Source organism: Micromys minutus, assembly GCF_963924665.1.
Source record: "Micromys minutus genome assembly, chromosome: 1".
NCBI classification, from domain to species: Eukaryota; Metazoa; Chordata; class Mammalia; order Rodentia; family Muridae; genus Micromys; species Micromys minutus.
Genome location: NC_137969.1, coordinates 132,311,465 through 132,336,435, shown reverse-complemented (window position 1 = coordinate 132,336,435; position 24,971 = coordinate 132,311,465). Strand labels below are relative to the sequence as shown.

General features: G+C 43.5%; 1 protein-coding gene across 1 annotated transcript in view; it reads right to left on the bottom strand.

The window, feature by feature from the left end:
• CEP135 (centrosomal protein 135) overlaps positions 1–12,108 on the bottom strand; it is a 54,925-nt gene extending 42,817 nt beyond the window's left edge. The window contains exons 1-7 of the mRNA XM_080920841.1: positions 12,040–12,108; positions 8,811–8,967; positions 7,376–7,566; positions 6,601–6,768; positions 5,507–5,648; positions 4,371–4,455; positions 454–582 (exon numbers count right to left, since the gene is read on the bottom strand). Coding sequence (XP_080776967.1) covers positions 454–582; positions 4,371–4,455; positions 5,507–5,648; positions 6,601–6,768; positions 7,376–7,566; positions 8,811–8,923 — 828 coding nt within the window. The 5' untranslated portion in view covers positions 8,924–8,967; positions 12,040–12,108. The remainder of the gene's footprint in view (positions 1–453; positions 583–4,370; positions 4,456–5,506; positions 5,649–6,600; positions 6,769–7,375; positions 7,567–8,810; positions 8,968–12,039) is intronic.
• Positions 12,109–24,971: the final 12,863 nt, after the last annotated feature.

Genomic DNA, 24,971 nt, shown 5'->3' with positions numbered 1-24,971 from the left:
CTGATCTTCCTGTCTCTCTCCCTCCCGAGTGCATTTCACTTATTCACAGTGTTTCGTTTTGTTCTGAGGAGAACTGAAGGCACTGCCTGGGGTAGCTGCCTGTGCCTTGGCCCTCCCTTACTTGCTGCCTCACTGAGCACTCTGACTTCTCAAAAGCTGCCCCTTAGTTCTTAGCTGGTTCTATGAGAAACCCTCCAGGGCCAGGCATGCCGGCTCACACCTTTAATCCCAGCACTGGACAGGCAGATAGGCAAATCTCTGGGAGTTCAATGCCAGCCTGGTCTACAGAGAGGGTTTTATACCAGTTAAGGTTATATAAGGAGGCCTTCTCTCAAAATAAATAAACAAAAACTACCTTGTAATTCTTCAGTGAACAAGCCTGTCACTTTTACACAGGTATTATAAGAACTAAAGTTTTTATATACTTAATGAAACAACCCTAAAAGCCATTACCTGAATATTTAGGTGGGCAATAAGCTTCTCGTTGGTTTTATTTCTAGTCTCCAGAGACAAAACATCAGGGGAACGTCCACCATCCAAAGCAACTGACAGCCGTTCTATCTCTCGTTCTCTTAGTTCAATCTGAGAACACAAAGTTGTGCTTTCGGTTGATAAAGTCTGGTCACAAAGCGAATCCCTAACTGCGCATTCCTTCAGACACACTCTTTACTGATGTCACAGCAGTGCACACAAACAGTCGCCATTTATACTGGAATCCACACGTGTGCAAAACACAGAGCAGAGCATCCTTAACAGTACCAACACAGCACTCAATTATGGAACTGATTCTAAGTTTCTAGTTTGCTTCTCTCCTTTAAAATCAGGGGATTGTTTATATGAAGAGAAATGTCTCGGCAGATTATACACATGTTCGAGTACTGCAGGAAGGCTGACATGCTGCGGTGCTTGGCAGGATGAATGGAGAAGTGAATGAAAGGGAAAGACTGGGTTGCTGTCTCACTCGGTATTAAAAAACACATGAAAACAGAGAGAATTTAATTATTTGTATTTAACCAGTATTAACCATATACTGATACTAAGTCACATGTAAGAATAGGAAAAAAACACTTTTTTGTTTTCGTGGAGAGGGAGACAATTCAGCTCACTAGTGACCGGTATAAAGAAGGATGAGACGAGGGACTCTGACCTTCAGGAGCAGAGAACTTAGCAGGGAAAGCTAGCAAGCATCCCAATAGTGGCTGCTAACCGGAAGAGCGGAGGCAATGCTGTTAGGAAGGCACCAGCAGTTAAAGGGACGGAGCGAGCCACTCTGCATTCTGTGCCTATAATACACCAAAGGTCTTGCAAATACAGAATGTCCACACAAGGTTCTAGCAACGCCGTATCAAGAAAAAGGATGCCCCAGGCAGGATGCACCAAAGCACGGAATCATGGGAAATATCCGAGGCAGCAGAAGTGGCTCCGCAGGACTGGACTGTCATGTACAAGGCAGCTCCTTGCTGCAGGAGGAGCGGAGGGATTGAGCATTGAACCAGAACCCTGAGGACACGCATCACGACTTAACGGTGCACACAGGAAGCTGAAGCGAGGAGCTAGCTTGAGAAAGTGCTGATAGAGTGTCTGCAGATGTTGGGGACAGCAGAACACGGGGTGCTGGTACGTGCTGGTGCTGCTTTCTGTCCAGGGCTTTCTTTGAGCATGCTCGGTAACTGCCTACCACTGCGCCGACCCCCCATCCCTCAGAACCTGTTAGAAGTTCTGAGAAAAACAAACTCAAGCAAAAAGAATCAAAAGCAGAGAGGACTCAACTAAGACAGCCGCCGGTGCTTCCAATCAGAATGGCCGAGCAAATCCTCCACACGCCTCACCTCAGAGAGATGGCAACGCTTGGGCCGTTTATGCTGAGAAAGTGCTTGGGGGAAAGGAGGTTATAAACTGAAAAATAGCAACGACATCCAATTTGTCTATTTTTTTTTTTTTTTTTTTTTTTTGTCTTTTATTGCTATGTCGAGAGTTGAGCCCAGCGCCTTATGCTGGACAAGCTCCTTGCCTCTGAGCCACAGCCCCGTGTAAAGACCTGACTTTAGCGCAATGGTTCTCAGCCTTCCTAAAGCTGTGACCCCTTTATAATACACTTCCTCGTGTGTGGTGACCCAGCCATAAAAGCATTGTGTTGCTACTTCATAACTGTAATTTTGCTACTGTTATGAATTGTAACACAAATATCTGATATGCAGGATATCTGATACATGTCCCCAAAGGGGTCACAACCTGTGCACAGGTCAAAAACCGCTGTTTTTAGTGTCTTCACTAAAGTGCTTTGGTTTGTTTGGTTTTTGGTTTGATATGAAAATTTCCTTTAACTTTTTTCTAATCCAAATAATTTTCAAAGTACTTTACAAATTAAGAGTTATACCAACATATTAGGTATATATAGAGTTATATGTACCTAATCATACAAAAAAAACACACAGCCATGTTCCCGAGAAACGTTACCAAGCTTAAACTCCGAGAGGCACAGTAGAAAATAAAATGTGCTGGTCAGCTAAGTCACGAATTTTGCAGGCAAATGGATGGAACTAGAAAATACCATCCTGAGTGAGGTAACCCAGACCCAAAGGACATGCGTGGTATGTGCTCACTGAAAGTGGATATTTGCTAAAAATCCAGAATACCCATGATACAACTCACAGACGGTAGGAAGCTTAAGAAGGAAGACCCAAGTGAGGGTGCTTCAGTCCCGCTTAGAAGGGGGAACAGAGGGACCTGGGTGGGAGAGAGGAGGGAGAGGGAAGGGGGAGGCAGGATTAGATCTGGGAGGAGACGGGAGAGAAGGCCAGAGAGGTCAGGAGAATAAATGGAAAACATGCAGCTGTATGGGGGTGGGGGCGGGGAGACCTCTAGAAAGTCCCAGAGACCTTGAATGTGACAGGCTCCCAGGACTCAATAGGGATGACCTCAGCCAAAATGTCCAACAGTGGGATGACAGAACCTGAAGAGACCACCTCCAGTAATTAAACAGGACCCCAGTGGAGAGGTGGGGTCACCATCTACCTTCAAAATTTTGATCCAGAATTTTTCCTTAGTAAAAGAAAAGGGGTTTAAAAAAATGGAGCAGAGACTGAAGGAAAGGCCGTCTAGTAACTGTCCAACTTGGGATCCACCCCATGCACAGACACCAAACCCTGACACTACTGATGCCATGTTGTGCTTGCAGACAGGGGCCCAGCATGGCTGTCCCCTGAGAGGCTCTACCAGCAGTTGACTGAGACAGATGCAGATACTTCCTGCCAACCATTGGACTGAGGTCAGAGCCCCCTATGGAAGAATCAGGGGAAGAATTGAAGGAGCTGAAGGGGATGGCAACCCCATGAGAGGATCAACAGTCCCAAATAACACGGACACCTGGGAACTCCCTGAGACTAAGCCACCAGCCAAAGAGCACACATGGGCTGGTCTGTGGGCCTGGCACACATGGAGTAATGGACTGCCTTATCTGGCCTCAGTGGGAGAGGATGCTCCTAACTAATCCTGCAGAGACTTGATGCCCCAGGGAAGGGAAGAAGAGGAGTGGGGTGAGCCGGGGGTGAGTGGACGGGTGAGAAGTGTGGATGGGTGGGGTGGGGAGGAGCACCCTCTCAGAAGCAAGGAGGGGGGACCGGGAAGAGGGGGCAACATTTGGAAGTGAAACAATAAAGACAGAAACACTGACATAAAGGGCAAGAGCCCAGAGCTCACTGTAGCTATGATCTAATGTGGCATCTGCTAAGCTCTTGCTGCTCAGACAACGGTGTTATGCTGTAGTAAGACTCCCAGAGGAACCACACTGAAGACGGCAGCCCGGAAGAGGAACATTCAAAGTTATATTCAAAGTAAAAAAATAATAATAATACAATCACTTTTTGTGGTTTTAAAAATTATTTATTTATATATTCTGTGTGTGCACCTCATAAATGGAGGTCAGAGGACAACTTTTAAGAATCGGTTCTCTCCCTCCACCATGTGGGTACCGAAGATCGAACTTAGGTCATCAGGCCTGGTTATGAGCACCTCTACCCACACAGCCATCTTGTTGGCCCTCCTAACAAATAAAATTATAAAAGTATGTTGTCATACTTTAAAAAATTACTCTTACTTATAATTTTTATTTGGGAAAATTTTTTTTATTTAGGGAGAGATGCTTTAAATAAATGAAAAACTAAAACTAAGATTACTGCTCACCTCAGTGAACAATAAGGGAACGGACCAGGCACTGTAGAGATACCCTACCTATTAACTCAACTGACAGGCTTTTTGAAAGAGAAAAAGGTGGCACTTGAAACTAGGAATGTGTAATATAAGACAATTCGAGTCATGATTGATCAGAGCACACACACCTTGACCCAGAGCGACAAATGAACAAGCCCCACCTGCCTGCTGTAATCGTTCACTCCTTTTTCCATCTGCGCTAGCTTCTCTTGCAGCTGGTGGACTTCCTCCTGCAGCTCCTGGATCCTGAAACAGGTATGACTAATGTCAGCATGTGTAGCAGAGACTTCGGCTGAGAGAGACAAGACACCACGGTGGGACAGCAAAGTCCCAGGTGTCGCAGGAGAGACGCAGGGCTGTGCTCAAGGGTCCCGGTGCCTCAGCACGGATACAGCACATCACCTTGGGGAGCTAATTTTATAGGAGCAGATATCAAAATTGAGAGGCAAGTGATTGGAAACTCACACACAACATGCAATAAAGCAGCTCACAGTTTCATTGGGTCCTTAGAACAACTCTGAGGCACAGCTACTAATTTTTAGGCTCAGGAAACTGAAAATCCAGTTCAAACTTCATAGCATCACTAAGTAAAATAAGGGTGTTTTCTGACCCTAGCCAACCCTGTGTTGCCTAATAAACTACTTTATGCTTCTGAAGAGAAACGAGCTGAGAAAACTGCAGTGCTCTACGTGACACCAGCAAAGCCTACTTTTCCTAGAACCTGTAAGTTCTAACAGAGTCAGGACTTTGTCCAAATCGTCTGAACTCCACATGGAGTCTTTTGGCTCGGTATGGCATACCCCACTTTTGGCTAGAAAAGCCCGAAGCACAGCTGCTTTGAAGAGAAACTGTCCATGAGCTGCAATAAGTAGGTTGCAGAGAGTTCGTCTCAAATTCTTACTTCAGCCAAAAGTGTCTACTACTCTAAGCTAAGAACAAGAGCACACACGCAGGCCTGTAACACCGACGCAGAAGAGACTGTGTACGCACATCAAAGCATACAGAACGAAACAGCCCACTGTTTCATAGACTGATGGCATTTCTACAGTGTAAACAGTTCCTTAAAGGATACCTCCAGGTGATCTGATCGTACCCTGACACGGGGACACAACAATTGACAAACCCAATCCTTCCCTCAATACGCCTTATAATACAACAGTGATCACATGATCAATCAAGTCAGCAAAGATGAAGATGACGTTGACGACTTTGGTGTTAGGGACTGAACTCAGTTCCTCAGGCATGCTAAGCATCCCTCTCCCACTCCCAGCCTCGGCAGAGGAAGTACATCACTCACCTGTTGTCAGCCACTTGCAGGAGGTCTGCAATGTACGGGTCTTCTGGTTGAGGAACTGGGTACGAGCTGACTTCCGAGGGTGGGGCTGGCTCGTCGATTTGCATCCTCTGGCGCCTAAATGCAATGTTTCTTTTCTTGCCACCTAAGAAAGCAGAAACAAATGTATAGTTTAAAAACAAAGGACAAACAGACCCTTTTCTTAGGTACTAAACAGCACAAGCTAACCTGTTATAAAGTGGGCTCATCTGTAAATATCCACGCTGACCTATAACTGAACAATGTATTTCTGAAACATCTGATAAGACAAGGCTATAAAATAAGGTTTCTGTGCCTGCAAGCTAGGCATACACATACAGGTTTAAACTGTCCCTCAGGCAGATTAGATTTTGGCAGGATTAAAAGCAGAGTGTGCCTTGCAATGGTCAGGGTCATGCGCTAACCTGTCACCATCAGACAAGGAACACTGACAGCAAGAAACACATGCTTATTAAGCACTGTCAAAAAACAGATAACTGGGGCTGGGAGATGCTCAGACAGAGCAGTGCTTGCTGTTCAGGACCTGAGTTCAGTCCCCAGCAACCACGTGTTGGGACCATGCCTATGATCCCAGCACCAGAGTAGACAAGAAGATACCTGGGCTTGCTGGACAGCCTGCCTAGCCTAATAGGCAAGTTCAAGACTCAGCGAGAAACCTTGTCTCAAAACAGTCTGGAAGGCGATAGAAGACAAAATTGAAAGTTGACTTTTGGTCTACCATATGCATATGGTACACATGCATGTACACACACACACATCGGATAACTGAAACTCTAAAGAGCAAAACTAAATATAAGACGATGTCACCTATAATGCTATAATCTGAATTAGTAATGAACACCTCCATAGTTATCTTTGTAGGTAGCAGGAACATGTTACATGGGTAGCTTGTCTTGGAGTGGTATAAAACTCAGAGTCAGTTTACTTTCTCAGTAGCTGGCAAGATTAGAGCTACACTTTCTAAATTAACAGAGCTCATGGAAAATAAGTATAGCCCACAGCGCTGCATTCACAACCACTTTAACCACCTTGGCTGAAGAAGGAAACCAACGAGTTACCCGGAGTCTGTACTACAGCATGCAGATTCTTTTCTTGAAGCTGCTGGATTTTTTCATCCTTAGCTTTGCTCTCTTTCTCCAGGAGTCTGAACTTATGTACATACTGGTTATTCAGAAACTTCAGATCAGCTGTCTCCCGGGCACATTTCTTCAGTGTGGTTTTCAAGTCTTAAAGTGGGGAAGATGAAACAGTTCTAAGGCTCAAGCCAAGAGCACAGACGTGAAAGGCGACACCCGAGCGACACACGCTCTGCAGGAAGCCGAAGCCACTAACAAATCTGCACATGACTCACAAGCACGGAAAGAGACTTTGTTTTATTGATATTATTGTATACACCCAAAATGTTCCATGGCTTTGATCCAATAAGTTGGGTTTAGGCTAAACAATTTTAAATAAAAGATTTATAGTAAGATAACCAAATAATTACCCTTGACCTTGGAAATCGGCCACCTGTCCCAAACACTGCTTAGTGACTAACACATGGCTCTCACTCTTTCATCACTTTTTGTTTTGAGAAATTATCTTCCATTCTGACCTCTGATATTCTCTACACTAATCTCTAACCAAAAGCATAATCTGCATACAGTGAACATTGTCATAACTATGGGATGCTCATTTATTTACACTCTCTCGATACAGTTCAATACCCTGTATTTAGGGAGCTGTTAGCAGTTAGTTGTTCATATCAAGTATTTTAAAGGGATATTAGCCTTTTCCACTTATAAAACAAAGAGCACAAGGACCCTTCATTTAAATCATCAGAGTTTCGTGTACCTTTAATGTGCTTGTCTGAGTATTCTCTGAGCTTCATTAACTCCAGATACAATTCATTATTCTCCTTATTTAGTCTTGTATTTTCAAGTTTATAAGGTTCCAAAACAAAATCACAATTGGCGCTTTCCTTTTCTGCCTTTGCCGAGGACAGCCTGCATTGCCTCAGGCTTTCTGTTGTACGAACTAAATCACTAAAGGAAAGAGAGAAAATACAAACACAGAAACATCTTCCGTGACTTTTAGTAACTTAAATACATATCTAAAAGGGATTAAATATAACATTAATGTTAAATAACATAAAATTTTAAGAATTTTAAGAACAGTAGGGTTCTTTCAAGGTTATCAAAAGTTTCTCAAAGCAGGCCTAACTATAAATTATAATATATAAACACATCAAACTATTGTTTGGCTGTTTTGCCTTTCGGTTCTCAAAGTAATTTCATTGTTAATTTCACCTTCAGTTTGAAAATCCCATTGTTTAGGAACATCCAATTAGGGAACGTAACAAAATAAGTTACCATGCCCAGTCGCTGTTCTCTCTCCCCCTGATCCCTCTCTAGGTCAGTGAAGCCTGTGAAACTGGCTTGTCATTGAGTGAATATGGACTGATTGTGTGCTATGTGCTACATCCAGGAAGACACAAATCAGAACCACACTCCTACCTCTCAGAACATAGAGCAATAAAAATAAAAAAACACTCACTCACTAAATGGTTTGTGAGAAGAAAACACACACACACACACACACACACACACACACATGCAGTTATTAATGAAGAACTTATCAGAGACATCATGGAACATGATAAAGTAAACATTTTCGTGCTTACCAGATCTATATCTACAGTGGCTGTATGTGAACATGGCGGTCTTACGAAGTTTGCAATGCAAAGAGGACTAAACCCAGATGTCAATGATGACGCACGGTGAGTGTAAAAAGCAACAGCTGTGACTGTCCTACACAGCATAGAAGGTGAGAAGCTGTGGCACAAAAGCAAGAGCAGAAAGGGAGAGCACTCTACAAGCAGAGGGAGGAGTGTGCAAAACAGCAAGGCTGAGAGCACAAATAAGTTTACAGAGTGTCACGTGACTCGTGGTTAGTTCTCATCACTGCCAAAGGATGAAGATAAATGGCAAGCCAGAGAGGGGAGGGGCAGCTCTGACCTCTATCAGAAGCCTCATTGTAACTGCCCTCAGGGAGACTCTCAGAAATGGTGACTTGGAACGGCACAGTGGGTATAGTGATCCCTAGCATCCTGCACCAAAAGGCCCTCTTTTGAGGACCAGCCTTAGGACTGAAGAGAGAACAGGCAAGCTTCAGATGACTTAAGGGCTTCTCCAAAATCTACTTGCTGCTTTACCATGAAAAGGTCAGCCACGAACTCGGTAAGTGGATTGAGGATTACACACATTTTTAACTATATTTTCTTCTTTACCTGAAAAGTTTTTCTACCAAAGGCAGACAGTCCACTGACAGGGTCTGGCGGTAGCCCAGCTGGTCTAACCTTTTCCTAATGTTAATATACTTCCTCTCTGCAGCTGTAGTCATCTTGCTTCCAGAGTGAGTTATAGTCACACTCCAAACTTAACGCCCTGGAAGAGAGGATTAACACAGCTGTTAAACATAACTGTAACGCCAAAGAATCATTTGGTTTCTTTTTTGGATAGTCAGTGTTCTATAACTAAAGCTGATTTCAATCCAATATATTTGATTTCCATGTTGCTACATTACAACATGTGTTTCTTCATAAACCTAAATGTAAAAGTTAAAACAACAGGAATTCTAGAAAGAGACAAAGATTCTTCCAGAGGCAGGCAGGGGATCCTTGAAGGAAATGCCACTTTCCTCCAGAACTGTGGATGGCAGCCAAGCATCCCACTCATGTTGGACAAGTGCCCCACGGGGGCCATGCCCATGACCCACAGGGAACTCCCTGGTGGCAGTAAACATAAAAGAAAAACAGGATAAGCAAGACCTCATTAAAGTGGAAAACATCAACTCATCAAACACGCTATCAAGGAAAACGTGAGGGCCTGGCTGACATTAGGCTTAATGGCATTGTGACCAGAAAATAGTTCACAAGATCTAAGAAAAGATTTGCATTCTGAATAGAAATAGACTCTTGGAGCTTAATAACACAATAATCCAATAAGAAAACTGAGGCCAGATCTGGTATGGAGACGCACGACTCTAATCTCAGCATTTTGGAGACAAACAGGGAATCTGCCCTCACCTTGAAACCAGCCTGTACATAGAAGCCCAGGGATATATGGTGTGACCCAATTTCAAATTATCCCCCCAAATTGTATTAAAGCTAAATTTTACTTATACAAAAATTTGAAAAGACACATTGCAAAAGATCTCTCGAGAGAAATATATGAAAAGTTGCTTAACATTATTTTCCTTAACATGCATTTTTTTGGTGTTATGCACCAGGAATACAAAATTAACTATAGGGACAGACAATGTGCAAAGGCAGTGAGAGCTCTTAGCAAATGAAATCCACACATCTCTCAGAGAGTAGAAAGTCACCTTGGAACAAGTTGGGCAGTTTCTTATAAGATGAAACACAGTCCTAGTCAATAACACTGTAATTCTGTTCCTACACCTTTATAAAAGAAAATGGACACAAATATCCACAGGGAGACTCCGAGAGTGTGTCCAACAGTGTACAGACCTGAAAAGGGGGTGAACAAGCTACCACACCCTATGCCTCGTAGCATGACGCAGATAAGACACAAAAAGCTACCAATACATCCTGACAGCATGGATGATTCTCAAAGGACATTCAGGCAAATGGAGCCAGACACATACTCTATGTGATAATGAAAGACGCCCAGAGCAGGGAGACCCTCACTCAAGTCTCGGGATGACGCGAACCCTCAAGAACTCACGAGAGACTGTCCTTGCTGGAATCACATAAGGTTTATTGACAGGAACCAGCACGCTGGGGTTGAGACTCATATCCCATGCAGGGGTAGAGTGGCTGGGAGAAGGGGTATTTAAAGGAAAAAAACCCAAAAGGGGTAGGAAGGTTTTCATCGAAAATACATGTGAAGAATCACAAGGGAAACACTTGGTTTCTCAAGATTGTTCTAATTTCTGCCTGCTAGGGGGGGTCTGGTTTTTTAACCACAGCCACAAAAAGCTCGGAAACAGGTAAAAATTAAACTGTGGGGACGGTTTCACAGGAGCTGGAGAGTGAGTGGAGAGGACAAAGCTTTCTTTCCAGAGTGATGAAAGTACCTAATAGGGTAAGTTAACCCAGGCACAGGCATTGATGGGAAGTTTTTACATGCACACTCAAGGTCTGTGCATTTCACCATGTAAATTCCACTCACATATTGGTTCTTTTCATGCTTTTGAGACAAAGCCCTTATAATGTCTGACTAGTCTAGAATTCACTTTGAAGACCAGGTGGCCTCAAGCTTTTCTTCTGCCTGTACCTTTGAGTGCCAGGACTACAGGTATGCACCACCATGCCCAACTTTACTTCCTTTTTTGTTAAAGTAACACACATATAAGTACCTCAGAATACATTTTTACACTACAGTGTTCAGGATTGAAAGCTGAGCCTATGGCATGCTATGAAAGTACTCTGTTACTGGGCTATGCCTCTAGCAGTAGCCTTTTAAAACACCTATCATTATTATCCCCATCAAACTGCCCTAAAATTGAGTTATGCAAAGATCATTTCTTTAGAAACGTGCTCCTTTCTAAACTTTGCCAAATAATTGTAGCCAGAGAACTCATATTTTGAAGTCAAATAAAAATTACATTCTTCACCACTAGTAAAAATATGAGTGCACATAAATGAACACATTCGAAACGTGGTGCTCCGAACATCCAGTGTAGGATAAAGTACCAATGGCACCGTTCCTATTTAAAGCGTAGAGCAAAGAAGGTTGTCCAAAGGAAATAAGGTCCCCAACCATGGGACTACTTCTAAAGTAGTGCCTCTTCTTGATTATTCCCGTTAACAAATCTAGGATCTTGAGAGGCTTTCTGGGTCCTTCCACAGAAGGGACTTGACTGATTCCGGACGTTTTAGAGAAACTCTTCTGGTCACAAGAAAAACATCTGACTAGATTGATTTGCTGGGCAAACTCCAAGAAATACACGTCTCCTCTTTGACAGCTGCCAACTCCAGGTACCAGGAAACCATCTCATCTCCTTCCATCCTTCACGAAGACGAAGAGATGAAGACATTGAGAATACGAATCAAAACACCATGGGCCACAATAAGTAAAGTCCTCCCGGGGGAGGGGGGAGTAAAGAAAAAAAGTATATATTAGGGTTTCCCTACAATCCAGACGACAACTTTTAAATCACAACAACCGAAAATGGTAGGTTCCGCATTTACAATTAGCAGTCTACTAAACGCTGGGGCACCTCTTACTTTCACGGAAATATCCAACGAGCAGATGCAGAAGCGTTTAAAAAACAAACACCAAGAGTGTGGGGACCTACCCCGGCTCAGCCTGGAAGGTGGAACCGTAGTTCTCCGGTCGGCCCCGGACGGACGAGCGGACCGACGGACGGTGGGACAGTCCCGCGCCGCCCTCCCCCCACTTCCTCCCGGCAGCGCCCGGGCCTCCCTCCCTCGGGGATGAGGACCGCCCCGGAGGCCCCGCGAGCCCGCCCGTCCCCCGTGCGCGCCTCACCGCAGCTCCGTCGCGAGGCGCTTCGCTCTCGGGACCCGCCGCCCTCCCTGGCTCTTCCCTCTGCGACAATGGTTCCGGCACGAGCGCAGTTTGAAAATGGCGCGGAGAGACGGTCGCGGCCCTCGAGGAGGGAGCGCCGCGGTTGCCCCGGTAACGGACCGGAGCAGCCCACAGTGGCGGCGCGCGCGCCGGGCGGAGGTAGCGGCTCTGGCTTCGCTGCCCGGAAACGTAACGGCCGGCCGATGCGGGGCCACGGCGCCCCCTGCCGGGAAGCCCGAAACTCTGCGGTGCCCGAGGACCTTGTCAACTGGCGGCTGGTGGTAACTAACCGTCAGCTATGCCCCAGCCTCAGGCCCCCAGAAAATGACCTTTCACTTTCATGAGTGATTTTCTTCTGATCGCCCTGTATTCCCCCCGGACATCACTGTCCTTGCAGCTTCTCCCTGCTGCATCGTCGTAGGCTCCTTGAATCAAATATTATTCAACTGTATTTCTCAAGCATCTATCACAGTGTTTGTAAATGTTACGTCGAAATAAGCTGCTTACCATAGCCTGCTTGTGGATAGAAAGACCACCGTCAAACCCCCAGAGTCCACCACTCCCCGAAAACTTTCTAGATGGTTAATAGCTGAAGTTTTTTGTTTTCTTTTCTCTTGTTGCTTTTGCTTATATTCCTTACCATGCTGGCTTTTCCTCTGAAAATGCACTTTGTCAGTGGATAGCATGGAAGTATGTTGGGATGTGAATCCCTTTTTTTGCCAATTCATTCTTTGCTTCCACGTCTCTGTTTTGTGTTCTTTGTTCGTCTTTAAATGGAATTTTAAAGGAGCTAATGGATTCTGTGAAGATTTTTTTTTCTACCATCTTGCACATATACAAGCAAGCATATTTTTTATGTAAAGACAAATACCTTTTTTTGGTAAGTAGCCATAAATATCAGAAATTGGCTGTGCAGAAATTGGGGACAGAAATTCCCTTACCGCAAACACACCTGAATTAATCGTTAGAACAAAACTCTATGAAGAATACAAAGGGGTAAATGGGATTGAAAGCCACAGTTAACCTTTGTTCCAGGTGGCACTGATAACCCAGAGTCAGGTTCACCTCTGACCTCTGAGGCCTGGCACACAAAACTTGAAAGATGGGAACGCAAAGTTCTGCTTCTTCCCACCCAAGTCCTAGAGCTTTAAGCAAATTGCATGGCTGTGGAGGCAGGTGGGGTGCCCGCATCACGAACAGCTACTCCGAATCGGGTGGAGGCCTGGTAGGGTTTGGAAGACACAACTGAATTATTTGTGTTACCAGAAATGCTTTACTCCATCTCCAAATCCAACTGCACTGCACTGACTGCAGCTCTCAGTATATACACTTACAAAGGCGATATGCAAATTCCCTAGCTTCGGGGTGAAGTCTCTATCCTGAGGCAGGAACAAGTGTGGAATAGGCTTGTGACTGGGCCAGTTAGCACAAAGGAGAGCTTGTTGCTTTCCCAAAGTCAAGGCATGCAAGCAGACAGTTCAACTAACCCTTAGCAGATGGGGGTTGGCTATAATTTTCCAACAGGCAGGGAGGAAAAGAAATGCCCTCACAACAGAAAGTGAGCCTGATGCCTGGGCTTTGTAGACTTTAACTATCAGCACACAGGAGTCCCTGAAATACTATGAGATTTACCCAGGTACTGGTGGGGATCCTAATTGTAGGGAGGAAAAGAACCAGATCTAATGGTAAAAGAGTTGCTTTCACTGAAGACTGATGTGGTAGTTCAGATCCGGTTTGGAATGTGGCAGTTTGAATGAGAATGGTTCCTACAGGCTCATAGATTTGAATAGCATGAGCTCCAGTTGGTAGACTGTCTGGGAAGTATTAAGGGGTGTGGCCTTGTTGGGAAAAGTGTGTCACTGGGGATGTGATGGCCAGTGTTATGTTGGTGGCTAACTTTATGTTTCAAATTTTAAAACTGCTGGAGAGAACTAGAAAGCATAAATAGACTTACACATGTTAAGGTCTGTTAAGAGTTTTGAAAATTGCCTGGTTTTGCACAACTTTAACAAAACTACTGTTTCTGCTTCATAAACAAAATCTTGCTTTACATGGGATGACCTTCTTCCTGCACATAGACAAAACATAACGCATGCTCTTTGCCTTTATAAGTCCTTAACTGAGGTGGCTGGAGGTGATGGTGCACAGGAGCTCTCAGTGCTAGTAGCAGGACTGGTGCCAGTATATGAAAAAGGCTTCTTCCATAGTGGTCAGACTGGGGAGTCCCTGAACCACCTCATACCTATCCATGCCATTCCCAGTTAGCTCTCTCTTTTTGGAGCTTGTAGATCAAGATGTAAGCTTTCACTCTCGGCTGCGGATTCAGCACCATACCTGCCGGCCCACCTGCCCTCCGAAATGCTCCCTGACATGATGGTCATGAACTGTAACTCTCTCAAGTTGTCTTGGAAATGGTGTATTAGCACTTTGATAGAAAGGTAGCTAAGCGAAATGTCCTCCAAAGGCCTGTGTGCTATGGCTTGGCACTGTTAGGAGGCAGCAGATCCTTTAAGAAATAGTTTAGTGGAAGGAAGCTGGTTCACCTAGGATCTGCCATTGCTGGGGGGTGAGTGAGGGGATATTGTGATCTTTGCCCCTTTCAGCCACTTTCCCTCTTGGCCATCATGAGGCAAACAGTTGTGTTGCACCATGATTGTTCTGCTTGGTCCGAGGTCCAAAAAGCAACAGAGCTAACCAACCACAGATGGAAGCCACAACATTTTAATCTGATAAAGTATTCTGTCACAGTGATGGAAAGTCAACACCATAGGCTTGCAAATCGAGATTTTCTGCAGGTGAAAAGAATGTAGTGGATATATTTTAAATGATCTAGATCAGGGTTTCTCAGGCTCAAACACTTGGATGGACAGTTCTTTTTGAGAGGAGTCTGTCCAGTATTGTGGAATTGTGTTGTAGCGCCCTTCCTAGCTTCTCCACATTGGATGTCTGCAGCAGCTTCCACTTCAGATGTTGCTATAGTCACAGTGCCTTTAGGACCTCCCAAATGTCCTTTGACTGCAGGCCTTCCCACCCACACCTGAATTCCTGAAAGTGACTCTGAGACTTAATTATATATGAAAAATGCCTAGGCCAAAAGCTTTGGCCACGCCCACTCCATGCCCCAGCTTGTAATTCAGTTATCACACTTGTTCCAAGTTCTGCCAGTGGTTATTACCACTCCTCAGGTTCATGTGGCCATCTTCCTCAGAGTTCAGGGCAAATCTCAACCCCAACTGACTCTATCCCAGAATTCCAATCTTTCTACCAGATATCTTTCTAATCTTTCTAATCCTGCTTTAGCTCATTGGCCAGTCATCATCTATTGACTGGTGATGTTTTCATACAGTGCACAGAGATTATCTCTACATCTCCCCCTTTTAGTACAATAAAAAGCTCTTTCTCTTTCAATAATAAACTATAAACAATAATAACAATTATAAAAACTATCAGATAAGATTACATTGGCAATGTTCAGTCCATATGTATTTGGCAACACTGGAGGAAGTATTCTATTATCTATTCTATCTTGGTGAACTTAAAGTTCTATACCTACCTCAATTTCTATCATAACTCACTGTGAGACTATAACTATCTAGTCTTCAACACCATCAGAGATCTGAGAAGGAATAAATATTACCTAGGTATGAAGGAAGTGCAGGCGAGCAGCTATACTATAGAAATGACAGAGGTGGCCGGCTGCCTGACAGTCACCCAGTATTTCTGTGTTGTTGGAGCATCATCTGTAGCTTTCTGGCCCGGACTTCTCTGTGAAGCAGGATGTGGGGCAATTGGCAGTGAAGGGTACCCTGATTCTCGGTCAAGATAATCGAAGCCCCAGGGACCCTAAGGGACGGAGGGAAGCTTCCTAGTCTGGGAGATCAGGCCTCTCTCACTTAGCTACAGCCCCCCACAGTACCCTGTAGAGTGGATAGTTCATGCTCCAAGTCTCTCCTCTACAGGTGAGGATGTGACGTAGGTTCAGGACAGAACAGTCATGCCCCAAGACCCTCCTCTGTAGGTGAGGACGTGACCACCCATCACATAGACTCAAGACAGAAGCAGGACCACACTACCAAGTATGTTGATGGGGTGTTACCAAACCCTCAGGCCAAGCCAATAGGAAGCACCTGTTGTCAGACTCTGACCCATCCCCAAAAGTATATATGAAGCCTGTACAAACTTAAAGGTGTGCGGGAATTGTCTGAGAGCTTCTGTCATAAGAGCTGTAACACTGCCACTTGGGAAGAGATTTACTCTCCTGAAGAAGCTGCATCTGCTCTCCGGAAGCTCCCCTGCAGCACCTGCTTTCACAGATGGCTCAGCCCTGCATCCTGAAGAGCAGTGGAGACAGGATACAGGACAGCACTAGCAGCGGCAGTGCTGGAACCAGTTTTCCCCTCCCTGCCTGAGCTCTCTCCCCTTTGTCTGAACCCACACACCCAGCCGGGCCCAGCAGTGGAGGTGGCAGAAGCCGTTCCCCCTACTTGACCAGAGATCTCCCTGTGGGGCCTCTGGAAGGTAGCCCCCACAGAAGGAATTATGAAGGACTTCTTACTCTCTTGGTAAAGCTTGGCAGACGACTTCCCTGTGTCTTGTCTAGTTTGGACAGCATGCTGTCAGCAGTTTCTTGCTTAGTTGCTAGCTTGCAAACTTCTTTGAAGTAGAATGGGGTGCTGCCAGGAGCAGACCTATCTCATTGTCAAAACTGCCTTAGTTAATAAAACATCCTTAAATGCAATTTCTATGGATCTCTGGTGTTTTTGAAGACCATCTATCTACAGCATCTCTGATTTGTTTCTAGCTATTTACTATCTTTTCAACTTTGAAAACATCTTACTGTAACTAGACTAATATCTAACATAACCACGAGTTTGATTGTAAGTTGTATTTTTAATTATCCTAAACAGTTTGCAATAGCAGCCTTCAAGGATTAGAACTTCACATTACATAGGTACAATGCCCTTTTCCCCCAATTTTATTGGATATTCTCTGTATTTACATTTCAGATGATATATCCTTCCTCCCCCATTCCCCTCCCTCCTCCCCCTCAACTTGCTTCCATGAAGGTGCTCCCTCTCCCAATCACCCTCTCCACCTCAGTGCCTTGGCTGTTGATGATGTTGTTCTTCCCACGAGGGTGCAAACCCTTCAGCTCTTTCAGTCCTTTCTCTAGCTCTTTCATTGGGGTCCCTGTATTCGGTCTAATGTTTAGCTGCAAGCATCCTCATCTGTATCTGTATGACTCTGGGAGAGCCTCTGAGGAGACAACCCTGTCTGGTTCCTGCCAGTAAACACTTCTTGGCGTCAACAATAGTGCTTGGGTTTGGTGGCTGTATAAGTGGTGGTTCTCCAGGTGAAGCAGTCTCTGTAGATCTTTTCTTCAATCCCTGCTCCTCTATTTGAATAGGTACAATACCTTAAACAAGAGATGAAACATATATTCGTGATGTTTTATAGCAAAATATAATTCTAAGTCTGTATCAATATACAAAGCTCATACCACTATAAAAGACTTGTCTTGTTGATGTTCTTTGGTCTAAAATAGGTTCAATGATCTACCCTTTTATCCTATTATCTCTATATTTCCCTCTTTTCCCTTTCCAATTCTTCTCTCTCCTTTTCCCCTTGGCATAAGAAAGAAAAGATAGAGGAAAGAGAAGGAAAGCAGGAAATCCCCAAATCTAACTTTTTCCCCCTCCCTGATCAAGACCATTAACAGCTTGCAACTACCTGCCTTAAATGACAACAAATACCCACCATGCATTGAATGGCCACAAATCATCCACCCCACCTCTCGGGAAGGGGCATTGTTCTCTTAAAATAGCTTCCTGCTGTTTGGGATTATTGTTTTCCTTTTTTGGGGGAGGGGAGCAGTAAGAAAATTGGGGTATTGGTTAGTCTTAAGAAAGCTGTTACATTTGCTGTCCAGTCTCTGTGTGCTGAGAAAGGTCGGGGCCTAACTGAAATCCTGGCTGCAACAGCCTGTGATGCAGAATGATCTAGCTGGGCTGTTCTGGAACTGTCCTAAAAGTAGATTTTTGAGGAAACAGCTTTGAGGCACTCTGAAGTAGGATCAAACAGGATACTGGAATAAGAGTGTCTCAGCATTTGATTTATCCCCAAGGGTGACTCTTGTTAGGGCCATTTTGACTTTGTCGCTGTCTGTAAACATAGAAACTTTGACAATATACATTTCTTCATTAATATATGTATGGAATGTGCAGTTTGCTGAATTCAGTTAAAGATAATTGTGTTCTCTGTTCCAGCAGGGAAGGCATTTCTGTCTTTCTTCATGTTTGTTTTGATTATACATATGTTTATGCCATTTGAAAGGATGGCATAATACGTCCAGAGGATTTTGTACCAACAGGATGTAGTAGCTATGTGATAGCTGAAGTTCTGGCTGGAGACAGTTTCATGTCTCAGCTGTCTCAGAGCTGTCTCCATATTGAGAAATCAGCAGTTTAAGTTCTGTGTTTTGTTCTTCTTGATTTCTTTCATGTCTGCAGTCAGGATCTTCAGCCTCCCAACACCCAGGTCAACTCTGGTTGTTAACAATTTGGAAGGAATACAGAGCTTTTCTTCTGTTGATTTCCTTCCATTCTGAGGTTATGACATCCTGAAAATAAATAGGCTGGTTTCGTTCAACAGTTTTTCCCATAATCCAGTGCCTCTCAGCAGCAGTATTGTCAGTCTAATTGTGGGGAAAATAAAGTTCTATGAGCATTTTGTTTAAAGTCCTGTTAAAATAATTGCTTGTCTTGTAGTATTGCAAGATATATCTATTGTAGAGAAATGGAATAAGGTGACTGCTCCCAGCCTGTTAGCTTCAGAGTGACTGGAGGATTTCTGTAAATCTCAGCACACTGGGCACAGAGATAGCACACATTGATGTTCTGCCAAGTAAGCTGCATGCCTGAGGAAGTGGCCTTCATGGCCATCTTCTCATGAGAAAGCTACTTTGTTTTTAATTAAACTAAGCAACACATAAAAGAGATGGACTGCTGATGTATCTCAGTCTGCAAAGAGGTTTGGGTCACCTTGAACCTACATAAGTTATTGCTTGAGATACAGAAGCTGAGAATTAGAAGCTATAGGAAACCTTTATGCTTGCCTATAGAAGGTAATGGAACATTCAATACACTATGCATTGGCACACTGTTGCTGTGCATCCCCTATGTACTGATTCATGTGCCCCTACCCTTGGTACCCCAATGCTCTAGATGTTGACAATCTGTAAAGTTTTATGCCATAATGTCTAAAATAATGTTGTATTCTAATGGATACAAATACTGAAGCACCATTAGCTTGAATCTGCAAAGGCCTCCCAAGATTGCCAATACCTCTAATAAATGTGCAATATCAGAATCAGCCTTTTCAGAATAAGGCAGAAGCACATTGAATTTCAAAATATGTACCAATAGTATAGTGTATCAACACATATCTTAATTCTCCAAACTCTACAGAATGAAACATATAATCTATTGTATGACATTGCTTTAAAGTAGCATGAGACATAATTTGTACTCTTTACTACATTGCATCTCTATGGGTTGCCATTCTAATTCCTCAACTCTTTATGGGTTTTTCCTCATCTGGAACTACCTTTTTTGCTGTTATTGTAGATTCCAGATTGGATTCTTCTGAAGGTTCTTTATTCTGTTTTAAAGAATCCTCTAACTTCTGTTTTATGGCCTCAAATCTAGCATTTCATCTTTCACTCCTCTCCTTTTCTGTTTTATTTTGATATCTCTAAAAGAGAGTCTTAGTTAGGGTTTCATTGCCGTGAGCAGACACCATGACCAAGGTAACTCTTATTAAAGGTCAACTTCAAATTGGAGCTCACAGGCTCAGAGGTTCAGTCCATTATCAGCATGTAGGGAAGCATGGCAGCATCCAGGTAGATATTCTGCTCGGGAAGAAGCTGAGAGTTCTACATCTTGATCCAAAGGAAGGCAGAGTGTCTCTTCCTCACAGGGCTGAGCCTGACCACAGGTGGCCTAAAGTCTGCCTGCATAGTAATGCACTTCCTCCAACAAGGCCAGACCTATTTCAACAAGCCCACACCTTCAGATAGTGCCACTTCCCATGAGCCAAGCATATTCAAACCACTGCAAAAAGAATATATATATATATATATATATATATTTGTAAGCACTACTGAAAACAATCATATATATGCTGATAAGCGAAACAAAAATCATATAGGATCCAGGTGCTTTATGTCATAGCACCTTTCTCCATTTTTAACATAGAAAATATTTTCCTCTAAATCTCCTTCTTCTTAAGGACTTACCTTTCTTAATTTCAACTCAATATTTCTTCCTATGATTTTTATACCCAGGTTTATTTTTTCTCTTTTATTGTTTTCAGACTTAATACTTTACCAGTTCAGAAGTCTGAGGCTTACAGTCTCACAGTAGCTCTGGGAAAATGTTCCTTTTGCCCTTAGGTGTGTCTGCAGGCTCCTCAGGCCAAAGCATGTCTATAGCAGCTAATCCATCCCTTCCTCTGTTTAACAGGCTGCCTGATCTTTCTAAAAGGGATTTAGCCTCCCACACAGCTCAGAGATTGTGTCAGGCTATGGGAAGTGCTTGTTTCCCACCTTCCCAGATCTCTCAGGGCATTCTTACCCAGCTGTCTGAGCTTTCACAGGCCCTATGCTTGGACGGCATACCTTTCCACCCCAACCCCAGTTCCTGAAAGAACGACTCCGAGACTTAGTTATTATGAACAAATGTCTAGGCCAAAAGCTTTGGCTCATTCACACTAGCTTGTAACTCAGTTACCCAGTTTATTCTCTCCTAAGTCTTGCCAAATGGTCAGTTACCTTCCCTCGGAATCATGCAACCACTCGAGATGAAGAAACAATTGTTATCACAAAGGATGAGAATTGTTAAATAAAATAGGAGCCAATAGCTATAAAGAGGACCAATAAAATATGGGATATTTAAAATATCATCAAATTAAAAAATATTAGGCTGGCAAGATGGCTCAACAGGTAGTCTTTGCCTACAAGACTGACAATCTGAGATCAGTCCTTGGACTTCATGTGATAGGAGAGAGCCAACTCCTGAAAGTTGTCCTCTGACATCCACACATGCACTGTGACACAACCAGCCACACACAAAACAGGTAAATAGATAAACATAGTAGACAAACTATCAACTGGGATAAATTATGGACTGATGTAATTAAAAGAATTTGTAAAATTTACTTGAACCTCAGAGCAAGCTATGAAAACGTAGTAAGAAATATAGGTAATAACTTAACAATCCCTAAAAATGTATTTGAGGGGAGGGATAAGATTAATAAGGTAGATTGTATGATATACTCAAAGAATTCATTAAAAGCATATTTCAAAAAGAATGTGTTGGAGAGACTAGTGACAATGGTAGGTGTGGCATTGGAGGAGCTGAGAGTTCTACATCTTGTTCCAAAGGAAAACAGGAGAAGAATGGCTTCCAGGCAGCTAGGAGAAGGAAGGGTCTTAAAGTGCACCCCACAGTGGCTCACTTCTTCCAACAGGACCACACCTCTTAATAGTGCCACACCCTAGGCAAAGCAAATTAAATCCACCACATTCCACTCCCTGACCCCAGAGGCTTGTTCAAACACATGAATCTATAGGGGCCATATCTAGCCATAGCATAATGCAAAATACATTTAGTCCAACTTCAAAAGTCCCCATAGTCTATAGCAGTCTCAACAATAGTAAAAGTCTAAAGTTCAAAGTCTCTTCTGAGATTCATGCAATCTTTTATCTGTAATCCCATGTAAATCAAAATTGAAAAGCAGATTACACACCTCCAATATCACAGGATATGCATTACCATCCCAAAATGTCACAGTGAGAAAATACTGATCCAATATAAGACCAGAAATCAGCTGGGCAAACTCCAAACTCTGAATCTCCATGTCTGATGTCCAATCCCACATTCTTCCAAACAAAACATGGTCAGGCCTATCACAACAATCCCCCAGTCCCCAGTACCAACTTCTGTTCTAGTCAGGGTTTCCATTGCTTTGAAGAGACACCACAACCAAGACAACTCTTATAAAGGGCATTTAATTGGGACTACCTTACAGTGTCAGAGGTTTAGTTCATTATCATTCTGTCAGGAAGCATGGCAGCATCCAGGCAGGCATGGCACTAGAGGAGCTGAGAGTTCTACATCTTGTTCTGAAGGTAAAAAGACTGGCTTTATGGCAGCTAGGAAGTGGGTCTTTCTTAAAGCCCATCACCACAGTAACACACTTTCTACAAGGCCACACCCACTCTAACAAGGCCACACCTAATAGTGCTACTCCCTGGGTTAAGCATATTCAAACCACCACACTCTTTAAAGTGCTTTACAGGATGTGTGTGTGTGTGTGTGTGTGTGTGTGTGTGTGTGTGTGTGTGTGTGTTGGAGGACATGTGGCCTTGTTGGAGAAAATGTGTCAGTGTAGGGATGGGCAATGAGACCCTCCTCTTAACTACATGGAAACCAGTCTTTTCCTAGTGGCCTTCAGATGAAAATGTAGAACCCTCTGCTCCTCCTGTACCATGCCTGCCTGGATGCTGCCATGCTGCCACCTTGATGATACTGGACCGAACCTCTTAACCTATAAGCCAGCCCCATTTAAATGTTGTCCTAATAATGCCTTGGCCTTATGCTTTGGTGATAGTGTCTGTTGACAGCAGTAAGACCCTAACTAAGACAATGATAATAATGGACTAAATCTCTGAGCCTGTGAGCCAGTCCTAGTTAAATGTTTTTCCTTATGTAAGTTGCCATGGTCATGGTGTCTGTTCACAGAAACAGAGCCCTGACTAGGACATCAGGCTAAAATGTCAATACCACCAGCTACTTCAAGTTCTTTTATTTAATCAGCAGAGACTTAATTAATTTTCCTGTTGCCAGTGGTGTATAGTTTGGCTGGTAACATGATTATCGCTATCAGACAAGGAACAATCAATCCATCTAGGGCCTAGTGACAGAATTTGAAGTGCCCTGGCTGTGCAAAATGAGTAGGTGTTAGGAGAGGCTATTCTCTGGCAGAAGACACTGGGAAATCACTCTAGGAAATGATCACTTTTACAGGCCTAGAGTATCTCCATGATATAGCAATTTCATTTCTTGTCTACAAAGTCATGGGGCGTTTTCATTTCAAATGCCAGTCCAAAGAATCAGTCTTTCTTCGCCTTATGGATTGAGAAGAAACAGAGGTAACTGTGGAGGCTCTTCAGGAGTTAAAAACTCAATAAATATAAGTGAATTAGGAAACCCACAAAACAGGCCTTCTCCTTGTCACACAGTCCATGCCAAATGACAAAGAATAAGCTAGAAAAATTGTATTTACAATAGACCGAAAAATGCTTCATTTTTGCAAGTTGATAGTAAAATGAATGACAGTAAAATTCGTTAGAAAAATAATTTTAATATAAGCAAAAGTACAGAAATGTAATTTGCTAAATGTCTATTATATCAAGAGGCTCCACCTGAAAATGATGGACATGCCTGTATGTCACTGTGACATCACTGTGACAGATACTGTGACATCACTGTGAGAGATACTGTGACATCACTGTGACAGATACTTGAACAATTTCAAGGGGCAGGGGAGGGGGTTGACTTTTGACTTGAAATTTCAGAAGTCTCAAACTGTAATGGCAGTGAGCACACAAGGCAGGATGTTCACATATGACAGCTAGAAACTAAACAAGGAGCCCAGGATAAGCTGGAGCCCTCAAGAACACAGTCCAGTAGTCAGCTCCCTCCAGTGAAGCTGTTTTTGAAGGCTCCTGTCTCATCCCAATGACGCCATCACATTGAGTCCATCGAGGGTTAGTTCTAAAGTCAACACCCTCATGAGCACCATCACTCTTGAGAGCCCATAAGCCGGAGATTAAACCTTTAAGGACTGAGCCTTTGAAGGGATGCTTCATAACAAAATCAGATCAGCACATAAATGGAAACAGGTGTGGAAGATCAGTAGCCTCATGGAAACAAACAGATGAGACAATAAAACGCCCATGATAGTTGCCATAGGAATATATCCATGGCAACAGAACTCCGCTTTGCACTGCTGATCATCTTTGGTCAAGTGAGTTTCCTTTTTGCAGCTGAAGCCGGCTTTCCCCTAAGCATGTGTAATTGTTCTGAGCACTCATAAGAAATTAAAGCATCTCTCTTAAGAACATGATGGCCCTTCAGAGTAATATCCTAATCCTCAGTTATTTTTCTCACTGGTTCTAAAGCTATTATTTATCTGACTATATCCTCTGGAGTAGAGATGCCTCAGTCTCTTAGTCTTATTAAAATGATCTGAGCTGAAGACGGGGATAGATTTATTTCCTTTGATACATCTGCACAGTGTTTTCCATGCATATAAACAGATTACTGTTAGACTGGCCTTGTAAATAGTCGTGTTCTCCCGGGAAGAGCAACGGTCCTCTTTCTGTGTCTCCTAGGCTATCTACCATTCTGACACCAGAATCCTGAGTGTGACAGGACTTTTCATGGCCCAGTTGTGCATGACACAAGGCCTAGGGTGCTGGGCAGTCATGGGCAGATCACCCTAAGACAGTGGCTCTGGGTTTGCTATCACTTGCCTGTGAAGATTAGAGACATGGACTCTCAAGGGCATACACAAAGCAGAAATGTCTAGCAGGGACAACTAGAGTAGCCCATTTGATATCGAAAACACAAGGTAACATTATCAAATTAGGGTTTACAACACCTAGCAGAAATAGACTAGGGAAGTCCCACTGAGGCAGCCAGCTGGAGTTAAGGACTAGGAGTCCCACAGGGAGAGTATCTCCTCTCAAAGTGAGGCTGTCAAGTAAAAGAACAATAATAAGAAAGCATCATCAACTGTTTACATCATCCCATAGAAATTAATGGGGG